Source organism: Callospermophilus lateralis, chromosome X (assembly GCF_048772815.1).
Source record: "Callospermophilus lateralis isolate mCalLat2 chromosome X, mCalLat2.hap1, whole genome shotgun sequence".
In the NCBI taxonomy this organism is placed as follows: Eukaryota; Metazoa; Chordata; class Mammalia; order Rodentia; family Sciuridae; genus Callospermophilus; species Callospermophilus lateralis.
In genome coordinates, this window is record NC_135325.1 from 57,374,510 (window position 1) to 57,390,217 (window position 15,708).

A 15,708-nucleotide genomic window follows, 5' to 3' on the forward strand; every position below is an offset into this window, starting at 1 on the left:
GTACAGATGGGTGAATTCTGTGCAGTTCAAATATGTTTGTAAGTCTCCTGAGTAAGTCTGAAATATCCATTTTGGCCCTTTGGATGTGCATGGCCTTCTGAGCCAAAAGGGCAGCTTCATTTATTTCTCCTTGTGTGACCTGCTTCTGAAAAGTCTGACAGGTAAAAGGGATGGGTAGAGAACAACTTCTTTTTCAAATATTCTGTATTTGGGGTCACTGACATAAGTAGAGCATTCTTGATCTAATCTACCTTAAATTACTTTTGTCTTTTAATTTTTTTAGGTTTATTATTAAATATTTGGGAGTATTCTTAGGGGAGTGATCAGAGTTAATTTTGCATTAAGTCTGTGCTATTATAATATCTGATTGGAAAAAAAATTAAGCACTAAAAGCTAATAAATTTCAGAAAACATGTTAATCTCTTTATAGAATAAGTCACACCTAAAATGTCAACACCTCCACCCCCACATTAGTATATTAAAGGCCCTTTAGATATGCATACCAGGAACTCATATGTAGTTTATGAAAGAGTAAATAATATTTCCTCCTCCTCCACCTGTCTGCCTCACATTTGAGCTTATTTGTTTTAATTTACTTATTTATTATCTATATCATTTATTCTGATAGGCAAATGTAGGAATTTCAGAGTAGGGTTGAATGTGTGTTTTTGCCTATAATTTTTCTGGTTTTTCTAAAGGTAGATTTTGTTCTTTTATGTGTTTATACTTTCCTTTCTGGAAAATAATAGCATACTTGGAAAAAACTTTTATAGCTAGGATATTTTTGTTCCTATTTCTGAGGAATGGATGAATCTGGATGGTAAATCCCAGCCAGCTAATGCTTCAGTGAATGCTAATTACAGCCTGTTAATAGCAAGTGAAAATTCTAAAATATATACGTGTAGGTGTGTGTGTGTGTGTGTGTGTGTGTGTGTGTGTGTGTGTGTGTGTGTATTGAGTTTATTTTCTTTTAGATATGCAGTACCTACCCTCCTGAAATAGTGGTTCCTAAATCTGTTACCTTGGGAACGGTGGTTGGAAGTTCAAAGTTCAGAAGTAAAGAACGTGTCCCTGTGCTCTCCTACCTCTACAAAGAGAACAATGTGAGTTAAGCAAACTTCTGTAATGGGAACTAAACTTTGCTCTAGAAGACCTATTTTCAGTCCCACCCTGCCACTTAATAGCTGTGTGTCCTCAAACCCAACTTCTTTGAAATTTAGTATTTCTGAGAGTTTTGAAGGTGCCACATTTGGGGGGATATATATGCACTTTGTAAATTGTAAAATGTCATGGATATGTTGAGTGGTATTTTGTTGTTCTTTTGTTTGTTTTCTGTGGGTTCCATCTTAGTGAGATGTTGCAGAAAAAAAGGTAACTAGTTATATGAGATATATTTGGGAACTGTGGCTTCTCACTAGAATATAGATATCCTTATTCTTTTTCATGTAATTTAAGGTTGTAAGAAGAAACCACTTGACTCCTCTGTGTTTGAGTTACCTCAAGTAGGAAGTGGTAATAATTCTTACCTTTTATGGTCACTTTGAGATCTAGGGTTAGACAAATAGTTAAGTCCTCAAATAGGCAACTACTGAAATGCAAAAGAGTACATTAATGCAATTGGTGTCTTTTTATGGAACTACCAAAATGCACAGACTCCTTCAAAACTACACTAAAGTATAATGAAGTCGATTAACTAATCATTACCAGATATTCCTATTAAATATCTATGTTGGTTTTTGTTGTTGTTATTGTTGTTGAAATGGCTTGAAATATACCAGCCCTCTGATTTTGGCATTAACTCCTACAAATAGTGAACCCTGTTCTCTAAATCTGTAGATCTTTGTTGTATCTTGAATTCCCTTGCTTCAAGCCTCTAGTTTATATGGATTATTTTACTGGAATTGTAAAAAATGGGCATTTTGAGAAAAATTACCAATCCATTATGTACCAAGAATAGGATTTTATTAAAGAAACACTCAAGATGTGATTTTTTTGTAGTCTGATTTGCCAAGACTGGGTTGAGAAATAGCCACAAGCCAAGAGGAGGCAGGAGGCTTAGCTCAATATCAGTAGAAGCTAGGCTTTAGAACCACATCTCTTTGCTGTGGATACTAACTCAAGTTGGCTTATTCTCTTATTCTACTCCCTAAACTTAGATTCAAGGAAGAATTTTTATCACCTGTAGATGTGATGACTCGGCTAACACATTTTTTCCTTATAGGCTGCCATTTGCCGCTGTAGCCAGCCTCTGTCTGGATTTTATACTCGCTGTGTAGATGATGAGCTCTTGCTAGAGGCCATTAGCCAAACAAACCCTGGGAGCCAGTTTATGTATGTTGTAGATACAAGACCAAAGGTATCTGTCAATGATTTCTTTGATATTCCTGCTACTTGCAATCCCCTTCTCGTATGTTGACACTTGCAATGTTACTGGGAAAGTTAAATTAGTGTGTGTGGGTTTGTTGTGTCAGATATTACATAAAATCACTTGCACAAGCCATTGATGCTCCATTTATAAGCCTGTCACTGTCAAATGAGACTATGAGAAGTTACTTAGAACAACTTAGCATTGTCACCTCAATTTGACATTCTGAGTTGAAGACTCATTGACATCTATCTCCTCATCATTTTCACTAAATTTATTCCTTAACCAGAATTTTCAGTAGTCCCCTGCTATGGTCTAAATTTACTATCAGAGAAAGAACTTCAACTTAAACACTAGAGGCTTAGTAATATCAACATATCTTTCTCTAAATAATGTATTAAATTATATTACATTGTAGACACAAGATCAAAGGTATCTGTCATGACTTCTTTGATATTCCTGCTGCTTGCAATCCCCTCCCCATATGTTGAAACTTTCATTGTATTTAATAATAGTATTTAATAATAGTATTAATGATACTTTGGCATCCCCCAGAGAAGCAGGATTCACAGACTGCTATAGGAGTAACAAAAATATTTAGCTCATGTGGTAGTAATTTTTTAGCACACAGCACTATTAGCTAATTTTTTTTTCCCCCAACCAATGAAGTACAGTTTAAATCTTGGTCCCATAGAGTAAGAAAATACCAGAGACATAGATTCACCATGGATTTCGGCAGTGGACATGGGCCTAGCAAAATCCTTTCATCTTCCTGAGAGCCCAGTGCTGTGGACTTATTGCATTGTGTTTTCTCAGGCTTCTTCCCTAATGTGAATTTCACTGAACAGGGGGTCCTCAGATCAACCTAAGTATCAGCCTAAACTCCTCTCTGCATTAAATCCCTGACTTTCAACAGTTTGTCTAGTTATGTAAAAGTTTATACAAGAATTCATTGTGCCCCATAAAAGAAGTAAAGGACAGATTCCCTTTTCTTAAAAGTTGTGCTTTTCACAAAAAGACCCCCAAAGAAATGATTTTGCTTAGAATTGTAGGTGTGGAATGTACATGATTAGGATATTTAATTGCAACCTAGTGATTGCAAAATCAGTGATTTAGAGCTAAGCCTAAGCCAGGTGGTTGTGGCTTCAGAGTTGAACAACTGGACATGCACGAAACCAGATAGTGACCTTAGACAACTGTTTGTCCCATTTTTGTGATCTCTCACTGGCTGTTCTCCAGAGCTACCTAGGACTGACTGGACCCAAGAAAGAAAATAATTTCCCTGTCTGCTCAGGCACCGCCCTTCAGTTTGTCCCATTTTTGTGATCTCTCACTGGCTGTTCTCCAGAGCTACCTAGGACTGACTGGACCCAAGAAAGAAAATAATTTCCCTGTCTGCTCAGGCACCGCCCTTCAGTTTCTCAAAAACTTGCTGTCTTGTTTCAGTCATAAATGTTTGACATTATGCTATTGGAAAGATCTAAATCAAATATGTATCTTTTATCAAGAGGGAGACACACAAGAAACACACTAAGCTTTTGAAAACTGGAAGGATTTGTTAAAATTTAGCACCAGAAAGTCCCTTTTAGCAGGTCCCATTTTCCTCTCAAATTCAAGCAAATTAAGATATGTATTGAGAATTGAACCCAGGGCATGCATGTTAGTCAAGTCCTTTATCATCAAGCTTCATCCCCAGAAAAATGAAGCAATAACCTGTCTAAAAATAAAAAAAAGTAAAAAGGACTGGAGATGTGGCTCATTGGTTAAGTGTCCCTGGGTTCAATCCATAGTACCAAAAAAAAAAAAAAAAAAATATATATATATATATATATATATATATATATATATATATATATATATATATATACACACACATACACACACACATTATATGTGTGTATAAATAAATATATATGTGTGTACACGTGTGTGTGCATATTTGTGCATGTGTGTGATATATATATATATAAACATCTCTTCATCAATATGTTAATACCTCGCTCTTTTCAAATCTGCCAGGTATATTTCCATAGAGTATATACTGGCACAGTGTTGCTAGCTATTTGCATTAGGTATCCTACCCATACCTGGATAGGAACTGCTGTAATCATTGTTTTATTTGTTGAAGAATCACTTATAACTAAATTCATTGCAACTAGGCAGCTGTTGTTTGTGCTTCCACAGGTATTCCTTTGACATCTGTCATTTAATGAAAGCTCAGTGACACTGCCAGAGTGATAAAAGATCAAAATTACTGTCACATTTCTGCCTTTTGTACATTTTTTCCTTTATGTTTGCTAATGTGTACAGTTTTTGCTGTGAGATTTTTGCATTTCATCCATGAATACAAAAATCACACCTTGTCCATGTATATGCTCCTCCTGCCTCTTGAAATGCTCAATACGCAGTAGATAAGAAAACTGGCAAACAACAGAAAATCAGTAAGATGGTCATAATCATAGAAGGTATTTTGGCTGACTTCAAGTGACTGCATGAATATTTCCTTTCTGTGAATCTCATTTACTGCCAAACATTCTTATACAGCCACGTTATTGATATCTTTTCTAGAATAGCTATCAAAAATTGATTAGCCCAGAGGTTCATAGAGTTATTTCTATAGCTTCTCACTTGTAAAGTTGTGAACTTTTACATTTTTCTCATTTTAAAGTCCTTTCAGCTGTGAAGATACTTGTTTGTAATAGGTAGCTCAAATTATTATTTTAGTTATTCAGATCGAATACCTTTATAACTGCCACATCCTTCATCTCTTAAGTAGGATATTAGTAATACAAGAAAACCTCAATTTCCCTCTTTCTGTGAGTCGGTTACCTAAGTACTTGGTCTAAAAAATAGTGAAATTCGCTCCATACCAGAATATGTAAGATTTAAAACTGTTTTAAATGAGGTATTGAGATTGATGAACCCCACTCTTTCATCATTTGGCATTATCTGCTATGTTATGCCCTCTACTGTTACAGCTAAATGCCATGGCCAACCGAGCAGCTGGTAAGGGGTATGAAAATGAAGACAACTATGCCAACATTCGCTTCAGGTTCATGGGCATTGAGAACATTCATGTGATGCGGAGCAGCCTGCAAAAACTCTTGGAAGGTACAGGGATTTCACCTTGGCTAGGCCAGAGGCCATACTTTGGCACTATTATGTCAAAAAAAAAAGCATTCCTGATTTGGGGTGGAACATAAAAGCCAGCAGGTGAGCAGAGTAAATAAGTGATGAGATGTTTAACTAGAGTATGGACATAACTTAAAAGAATACTGAATTATAGCAGTGTTAGTCTGGCAAGGGGAATGAGATATTTCGAAACTCATTTCTCAATAGAATTACAGAGGCTGGTATTCAGGGGTGGGTAGACCAACATAAGCATGAATGAATTTAGAATTCATTTCATTGTCCTCAAGGCAAAAAAGTAACCTCATATGATCTATATGGAATCATTTTGATATCATCATTGCTGAAGAAGAAGTTGAATTTAGATCTCCAAGGGGAAAAATGCTGATATCAGACAATTTTGGCCATCTGTCATCACTGCAAAATAATTGGTGTCAAAAGGGGAATTGAGGTGGTTTGCTGGGCCTTGTAAGATTCTTGAGTTTAGAACCTTTCTTCTTAAACCTCTACTCAGAATTCCATGATGTGATATGCCAACTCAGGAAAAGATCATGAAAACTTACCTTCTTTACTGAACTACCTGTTCTTCCTTTATATTCTTCAGTTTTGTACTGATACAGTATGCCAGGGCGTCTCCACTATACAACCCTTATCACATCCTGTCTCCTCAGTCTATGTCCCTTTTAAAATATTGAATATCCGTTTTCCTTGTTTCTCTCCGGTTTTCATTTTGACTCAGAACATTCTGTTGAAGGGAACTTTGCTTTACAGATTTTGAGGCAAAAGGTTGCCCTCTGCTGGATAACTAGTGAAAGGTGCACAAAAATTAATGTGTTCCCTTCTGTGCAACCTGTTGAGACAGCACAGAGCTGAAAGAAGTAGGTGGAGGTATAGGAGTAGAGACAGATGTTAAGGGCCTATAGGATTAGGATGAGTGGGTGGGATTAGGATGGGGATCAAATGTGTTTTTAATGAAAGGAGATGTGAGTATTTTCCTGTAGGTATTGACTCACACTTTGGGCTTTCTTGAGAGATTTCTGAGTGTTTGAGGGTAGGTTCCAAACCTAGGGAAAGCAGAGACCCATGGTGGGAAATCTGGTAGACTTTATCCTTAGTCATATTCCTGATTCAACTGTATGGTTTCCAGATAATCATTTAACCTCCCTGTTCCTCAGCTTCCTCATTTACAAAATGGGGATCCACTTTCTTCCCTTTCTTGATGAATAAACTGAGGTGATTGTCAATTTCAATCTCTGCTTCCTTTTCTACCTTAGTTTGTGAATTGAAAACTCCAACAATGAGTGAATTTCTTAGTGGCCTGGAGAGCTCAGGGTGGTTGAGACACATTAAAGCTATTATGGATGCTGGAATTTTCATTACAAAGGTAATAATCAAGACTTTTAAGAATTTGCACTGACTTTAATTATGGGATCTCCTGAAGTAGTAGTGTGCCATGGTGGAAAGAATATTAAAATAAATCTAGTTTCTGGATTCAGCTCTGCAACTGTTTGCCCTTGGGCATGTTTCTTCCCTCTCTGGGTCTCACTTCTTCATCTATAAAACAAAATGGTTCTATAGTATCTAGTGTAACTTTTGGCGGACCAACAGAACACTTTGGGAATGAGATTGATCATCTCCCCCTCTGGAAAATGCAGATATAATTATACATATAAAAGTGGACCTCAATTTCAGGGAGTTCATAGACCTAGACCTCAGTTTAAAATTCTTAGGTAATTTTTAATAATCCCTCCAGCTCAATTACTTTCTGATGTGTTTTTGTGTTAAGGGTGAGTGTGAAATAAATGCAGAGCTTACATATCTGTGAGTATTCAGAGCTCTGAATACATACGTTTTTATGGCTTCTTTTTGTATAGGTTTGCGCCTGAATGCAGTCTAGGCAGGCTTTGTTACCCTACATTTATGCTGACCCACTTATTTTCTGACCTCCAGAACCCCAGCCTTTTTAAGATGATTTTTTTAAAAAAAAGTAAATTCAAAGCATATATTTTCTCATTTTGAATTATCTTTTATATATTCCTACCTGAAAACTTTCCCTCTTCACCCCACCCCTCTTTATTTGGTAGAAGTAAAGGAAAGGAGAAAATGACTCTTCGCTCCTCTGCTGTCATTTTCTCAGTTGAAAGCAATGATGTATATCTTTTGGTTTAAAAGGTTTGGAGAGAAAGAGAGAGAAAGAGGAAGAGAATGAATGAATGAATGAATGAATATGAATATATGTGTGTGTGTAATTAACTGCCTTAAATACTTTTTGTTTTCCTAGTTCTGTTGCCTGCACTTTTCATTGTAATGTGTTAGTATTTACTATGTGACCCTTTTGGCTATTTCAATCCCTCTATTCAAAACATTCTTCATGTTGTTCCTTTTTCATATATCCTACAACCATACATCTATAGTCCCTGTCTGAAACCAAATTTATTAGACAAAAGAAAATGATGATGGAGGAGAGGGCAATTTGATAGATTGTCCAACCTTAAATTATTGGTTGAATTAAAATGAGTTGACCAAAAATAGATTTGGGATTGCATAATTATTCTTATAACCTTGCTACCTATAGAGCATCCCAAGCTTTAAAACTTCAATCAGTCTTCAGTTCTCCCTCTTTCCTCCATCTGTCAATTGCCAACTCCTATCAGTTCTATTTCAAAAGTGTTTCAAATCTATCCTTTCTTTACAATTAACATTATAGATTAAAGATGCTTCTAACATATGTTCCTTACCTTGATTGGTACTATCCATTTGAAATTTCTGTGATGATGGGAATTCTCTGTATGTTCTAATAGAGTAGCTACTATCCACAGAAGATAACTAAGCACTTGAAATTTGACTAGTGAAATTGAAGAACTGAATTTTTTATTTAAATGAATTTTAACAAATTCAAATGAAATACTCACAGATGACTAGGGACTTTCATTTTGGATAGTACAGCTATAGAGTTTTTTAAGATACATACATATACTATTACTATGTAAAAATAGGACTATATTGTATATACTGTTCTGTAATTGCCTTTTCATCTTTAAAAATAGTGAACATTTTTCAGATCAGGTCAGTCAATACAACCTCATTTTTTTTTCCCCAAAACTATATATATTCCATTGTGGGAATTTACAGTGGTCTTCCATTAATTAAAAAATTCTGTTGTTTTCAGTTTTTCACTAATATAAACATTGCTGCACCAAATAACCTTAAACATGTATCCTTACATATGTGAATATTCTTAGAAGTAGATTTTCTTAGTCAAAGAATATGAATATTTCAAATTCTAATGGGTGTGGTCAAGTGCCTCTGAAAATGTAGTACCATACCCATTTTTCAATGTTGCCAGCAATGGTAATCATTAATCTTTTTTAATCTCTGTATATGTGATAGGTGATCAGTTTTATATCATGTTTTAATTTGTGTTTCTATCATTAGTAATGCAATGGAGCATCTTGTCCTGTCTACTGTTCACTCTGTTTGGATCCCTAAAAGGAGCATAATTGCTACTGTTGGGCCTCTGATACCAATGGAGGTCTCTGCTGAACTAAAAATTTTAAAAAGGCTGAGATGCCTGTTTCCAGATTTCTTTAACTCCTTTCTTACAACCTAACTACCCTTCCAGGAATACAACTTTTTTTGCACTGTTACTACAAAAGTTGCTCATTCTCCTACATGCCACAAACTAAATGGCCTAGGGAAAGTTTAGTATCCTCCTTGCTCTTTACAAAACTGTTTCTTCCTTTCTGATCTGTTTCATTTAGCTATATTACCTTGTACATTTCTTTCTCCCTCCTCCATTAAAGACTTTGAGAAAGGCCTTAACACCTGTCTCTCCCTCTTTATTCAGGAGATTTGAAGGTTCATGTACAGACTGTTGAACTCTCTGCACTTATATTTCTTTAAGTTTTTATATGCCAGTTCTCAAACATTTATTCTAGATAGCATGGTTCTTCAAGCTCATTGAGACCTTTATACTTTTAATTTCACTTTTTTAACTTTCTTCCCTATTTACCAAGACCTGTTGGTATAGAAACTTCTCCATTCCACCTTGTCCCTTATTCTTCTATTCTACCTGCTTTGCTACCTCAGTAATTTCCTATACTCTGACTACTGAGCATTGCTGCAAATAAATAAATTTTATACATGTTAATTTGTACTATTACAGGTTTAATTTGTACTATTTCAAGTTTATAGTCTATAGTTGCCTACTTAGCAGTTGTTGTATGTGTTCCTGATTGGGTCCTAGTCCTGCTGCACCAAGCAGGTGTTGCCAATCTGTACCTTGCTTTCAAGCTGGTTATACTTTCTATAGGCACATATTAAAACATGTCTCCTGGTTCACAGAAAAGTCAAAGTGATACCTCATCTTTCCATTATTATTATTAACATTTTTGAATGTCTTTCTCCTGACTATCACAGAGGACTTGATGTCCAATCTGTGTATATGCTACCTATATTATAAATCCCATCCTCTCCTACTTTTTAAAGAAACCAACTCTATCAATTAATCCCTCTTTCTGCTATATTTTCAACCTGTTCTTTTTGACTAGTTTCTTCCTTCAGAAGTATGTTCAAATATTTTTTCTTTATCTTTAAAGAAAAATAATCATACTTGCTTCTAGCAATTGCCCTCTGTGTTAGCTTTCTTTCACTGTGACAAAATACCTGAGATAATCAACTTTTAAGGAGGAGAGGTTTTTTTTAGCTTAGTTTCAGAGGTATCAGTCCATTATCACTTGGCCACCTTGTTTTGGGGCCTGTGATGAGGCATTACATCATGGAAAGAGTACATGATAGAGCAAGATGTTCACTTCATAGTGGCTGGGAAGCAGAGATGCAAGAAGGAACTGGGGTACCAATACCTCGTTAAAGGCATGTCTCCAATGACCTAATTTCCATCCATTAGGCCCCACCTCCCAATAGCATCGAAGGCTTGGGACCAAATCTTCAATACATGGGCCTTTGGGGTCACTTTAGAACCAGAATGTACCCTCTTTCCTTTTAGAGCCATTTGGAAAACAGTTAGCCTTCCCTATGAATACTTCTTCACCTTTTTTCATCTTTCAGCTCACTAAGATTCAATTTCTATGCCATTACTATTATTCTTGCTAGGGATACTAAAGACTCTTCACTTATCAAATTTAAATCTTCATTCTATTTTGACCTCTGTCACATTTATACTTTTGACCACCCCCAAACTCTTTGTTTTGGCTTTAATCCAGCCATTCCTTCCTGCTCTTAATACCTTTCAGGCTGTTTCTGTACAGGCTAACTCCTATCATAGCCCTTCTTCCTCTTCTTGCCCTTTAAACATTGCTGCTTTTTTTTTCTTTTCTTACTTTTGGTCCTTACCTGGACAGTAGCAGCTATGTACACAATTACTATTACCATATCAATTGAGACAGTGGTCAGTTCTACACTCTGACTTAGATCCTTCCCTCTCCTCAACTCTAGACCTAAATATCCAGTTGTCCCCTGTACTCTCCATTGGCACTTTCTTGTTCGTTCTCTCTCTCTCTCTCTCTCTCTCTCTCTCTCTCTCTCTCTCTCTCTCTCTCTCTCCTACCTCAGACTCACCATAGCCAAAACTGTAATCTCACTTACCCTCACTACTCTCTAAAACTAACTTCTAACATATATGTATTTTATAGAATGATGGTACTGCTATCCATCTAGTTACTAAGCTGTACATTTTAGAGTTATCCTTGACTTTTCCTTCTTCATCTCATATTCATTTTCTCAGTATATCCTGTTAAATTTTTATACTTTCCATCCTTCTCCTTTTAAGCCCCACTGCTACTTTTTTTTTTTTTTTTAACTTCAGGAACTCATGGTCCTTTCATGATTTTAGCAGCTCCTCGACTATTTTTCCTATATCCAAATTTGTGTTCTACCAAGCCATTTTCCTTGCTGCCACCACAATGATCTTTTTAAAGTGCACATCTGATTAGGATACTTCTTTGCTTTCATAACCTTATAGTTTCCCTCTTGCCACCAGATAAAATGCATACTTGTTCATCTTATCCTTGTCCTCTTGGCCAGCTCTGTTTCTCATCTTTCCCTCACTCCCAGCCCAAACTTAATGGTAACCAGCTATTTAAGAGTTCCTAACCTATGTCATGCCTCCTTGCATACATATTTGCTGATATTTGTTTGCCCTGATGGAATGTCCTTTCCTTGTAGTCAGTCTGGCAAATGCCTATTCAACTGAAAACATCCATTTTAGTTATCTGTTCCTCTTTGTTTATCTTTTGAGCTTTTGTTGTACCTGTCATGGAATTTTATTGTTTTATTTATCACCAGTTTGCAGTAATTTGTTCAAGAGTTTGTCTCCTTTGCATTCCTAGTGCACACTGTAGTGTCTCTTGTACATTGAGCAGCGACTGACATATATATGCAAATGAATGAATACGTGAATTAATTAGTATGTTTTTCCTTCCTCACCTAAGGATGTCCTACTCTTTCTTTGAGGCTCAAGTTCCCCCAGCTCCTGCAAAAGGACATATTTACCACACATTACACTCTAGCAGTTGTTTTTCCAGTGTCTTATAATTATTTACCTTTGGGTACTGTGACTAGTTTGTGGGCTCCTCAAAGGTAGAAATTGATTATCATATTTGTATCTCTAATACATAGTACTTACCTGGCACATGCAGTTACATAATTAAGCCTTAGAATTAGTAAATGAATAATCAAAATCTGCCATTGCCAAATTTGCTCAGGTCTTTACATTATTCTGATTGGAAAGAAACCAAGCTAAGGCAGGCAAGCTCTTCTATCTTAAGTTGGGAGGGTTTGTTAGTAAGACTAGATAGCTATAGGAAATCTTTATTAGATCTGGGACTGGGATGTGGATTTGTCCTGTGTTTTTGAGCATGAATTTCTCCTTCTACCCACTCTTCCTCTGAGAATTGATACTTATTTTTATGGACTTAGGTTTTCCCTTTATTCCATATTAGGTATTGTTTTCTTATTTTATTTTCCTATTATATAAGCTTTCCTTCTTCTCATATACTCTTTCTTTCATTCCCCCTAAAGGATTCTGATATTATGTAAAGAAATTAATGTAACCCAGTTAGATAAATGTCTCTGTGCTGTAAGGACAGTATTGACAGCCCTATTATTAGTCCAGCATGCTAAGCAAAGGTGGTTTATTGTATTTTTTTTTTTTTTTTTGCCCTGTATTCACAGGCAGTAAAAGTAGAAAAGGCCAATGTCTTAGTCCATTGTTCTGATGGGTGGGACCGCACAGCACAAGTCTGCTCTGTGGCCAGCATTCTTCTAGATCCATTTTATAGGACATTCAAAGGACTCATGGTAAGAGAGCAGTGATTACATTTTACTTTGTGTCAGTAGCAGTTTGTGAATAAATTAATAAAAGAACTCTCAACTAACTTGTCCCATTTTTTTACAAGAATGAGCTTTAAATCTATAAAAAATAGCTATATTTTAGTTTAGCTACTCTAAATAAAGCATATATAGTCTGTATACTTTCTGTTGTGCATTTAATGTACTTCATTACCCATTAGAAGTTAAGTTGTATACAACAGGCTGTTATAAAGTATAGGAAAGGCTCAGAAAGTTTGTAAAGCTGAATGGTTAACAGTAAAATGGACTGCCTAATAAGGTCATCCTCTGTAACTTATCTATGTGAACATCAGACTCATGATCGTTTTCTTGTGTTGAAGCCAATGCTACTTTGTTGATCTTCCTAAAAAAGAGAACCGATAATCATGGTTTATCCTCATTTCTTTAGTTGTTTTTTTTTTTTTTTTTTGCATGTGTGTATATGTAGTACTAGGGATTGAATCTAGGGGTGCTTTACCACTGTGCTATATCCCCACCCCTTTTATTTTCTATTTTGAGACAGGATTTCATTAAGTTGCTAAGGTTGGTCTCCAAATTATGATCCTCCTTCCTCAGTCTTCTGCATAACTGGGATTACAGGCATGTACCACCACTCCTAGCCTAGAATTTTCTTTTAACCTTTGAAAATTATTTCATTCTTAGTACAAACTCAAATTCTGCCTTTGGATTCTTATTTTTTATGGGTTGAGTTTAACATTGTGCATAAGCACATGATTACATTTAATTATGGTGTCATGTAAAGGCCAAAAAAAGTGACACTAGATACAAATCCAATGTAATTTCTCCTGAGTGCATATAAAGTTTGAAGGCATCCTATATATATGCCTATAATTGTAATCAAAGTTACATACTTATCATTTTGGAAATTAACTTTATTTTCTTATCAACTCATTCATTTCAGCAAAATGTTTTGATATTCTTGTGTGTATTGTTATTGTATGATTTTCCTAATGCAAAAATCTTCTTTTTGTATAAAAATGAAGATTCTAATAGAGAAGGAATGGATATCTATGGGCCACAAGTTCTCCCAAAGGTAAAAATATCTTTATTTTGAAGGAGGGGTGTGTGAAGAATTCCTTTGGGTAAGATTTAATAAAATCCAGATTTACCAATTTGGTATTGTGTAGGAAGAAACAGAAATTTGAACATGACCCTAAATGTTTTTCATCAAGAAAAAAGTATTTCAGGGTGTTAAGTCTACAAAGGTGGTCAAAATATCATCTCTGTTTTGAAGGAATACAAGTAATTATATTCAATTGTTAAATATTTTAGGAAAGAAAAGCTTTCATGGGCCACAGAGAAAAGTGCTTAACTCTACGTAAAGAGGTCAGAGAAAAACATAAAGGAAGGTTATCTATTCTGGTGCAAAGGTGACTTCCTGGAATAGTGCATATAAACTGAGCTTTAAAGTAGTAGGTGTTAGATAGAAAGAGGAAAACATTCCAGAACTGATGTGTGTGAAACCATAAAGGCATTAAACAGAATGGTTTATTTGAGGAACTGCAAGTGATCCAGTGTCACTAGATCATAAAGTACAGAGGGGGAGAATAGAGGCAATGAATGTAGGAAAGGGAAGCTAGGAAGGAGGTGATCTTCAAGGCCCTGTTTTTTGCTCCTTCCTCCTTCCCTCCTTCCTCCCTCCATTCCTTCCTTCCTCCTTTCTTCCCTAAAAGTTTTGAATATTTTTCTCTACTTAGTAAAGCTATACTGGAGAACTTTGAACAGGGAAATGGTATAGAAAATTGAGATTGGAGGTAAGGGGATGAATTAGAGATTTATCACAATTTGTGAAGGCCCAAAATAAAAAGACAGAGGCCACTGTGACAGATACAAGGATATTTGGGAAGTAGAACTTATAGAAAGAATCAGGAAATGAAAGAAAAAGGTTAGCAGAACTTGCAAGTTTTTAAGCCTTAGTTTGCTGGGTTTACTGAGAGAATGTAGAACAATACAGGGCAAGTGATGGGGGAAAGGTGTTTTGAATTTAGGACCTATTTGGCATGGGGCATCTAAGACATGTCCACTAAGCAGACTCCTCAGTACTAATTCAGAATTTCCTAGTTCTGGATTTGACAGAGAGGATTAGAGATTTGAGAGTTAATCTGCTTGTGAATGGCATTTTGGGCTATGGCTTCAGATAAGATTGCTCAAAAAGTTGTCTGTAGAAGAACCAAGTGATAGGACAAAGCCTTGGATGATACACTTGAAGATTTATTGAAGAAAAGAATCCCATGAAGGTGACTGAAAGAGTTGTTGGAGAGGTAAGAATAAATCTAAGGAAACAAAAGAAAAAATGAGAGGAGAACTCACATGAGTAGTCAGCAGTTTCACATAACCCAGTATAACCCAGCAGGGCAATATGACAATTTTGCAATATGTGGGTTCGAATGATCCTTAGTGATAACCAGTTGAGTAAAGTGGTGGAAGTAGAAGCCAAAAAACAGTGAATAGAGGCATGAGTAAGCAATAGAAAAGTAGAATGTGAATGTATAATTCTCTTCCTAAGAATCAAGTTCCCAAAGGGGGTGGATGAGAAGGGATTGTGCCTAGATAGGTTATGAGGTTGAGTATTTGGGTATTTAAAGGCAGGAGAGATTTGAGCAATTTTCTTTGTAGAGAAGAAAGAAACATTAAAGAAGATAAGGTTGAAGATTGTAAAGAGATGATGCATTTTTGGTAGTTAAGACTTCTGAGGAGTTGGGAAGAGGTGAAAGCTCCGGTCCAAATGAAAAGATTAACTGGATCTATAACTAAGGACCTACCTCTTCCATGGAGACTGGATGAAAATGCAGAATGAGAGTGAATGTGTCAGAGACACTTGTTAGACATTTTGAACTTAATGAACT

General features: G+C 35.9%; 1 protein-coding gene across 1 annotated transcript in view; it reads left to right on the top strand.

Moving 5' to 3' along the window:
- Mtmr8 (myotubularin related protein 8) overlaps positions 1–15,708 on the top strand; it is a 60,232-nt gene that overhangs the window by 6,833 nt on the left and 37,691 nt on the right. The window contains exons 4-9 of the mRNA XM_077107056.1: positions 975–1,103; positions 2,222–2,356; positions 5,344–5,476; positions 6,769–6,878; positions 12,686–12,811; positions 13,846–13,895. Of these exons, the coding sequence (XP_076963171.1) occupies positions 975–1,103; positions 2,222–2,356; positions 5,344–5,476; positions 6,769–6,878; positions 12,686–12,811; positions 13,846–13,895 (683 nt within the window). The remainder of the gene's footprint in view (positions 1–974; positions 1,104–2,221; positions 2,357–5,343; positions 5,477–6,768; positions 6,879–12,685; positions 12,812–13,845; positions 13,896–15,708) is intronic.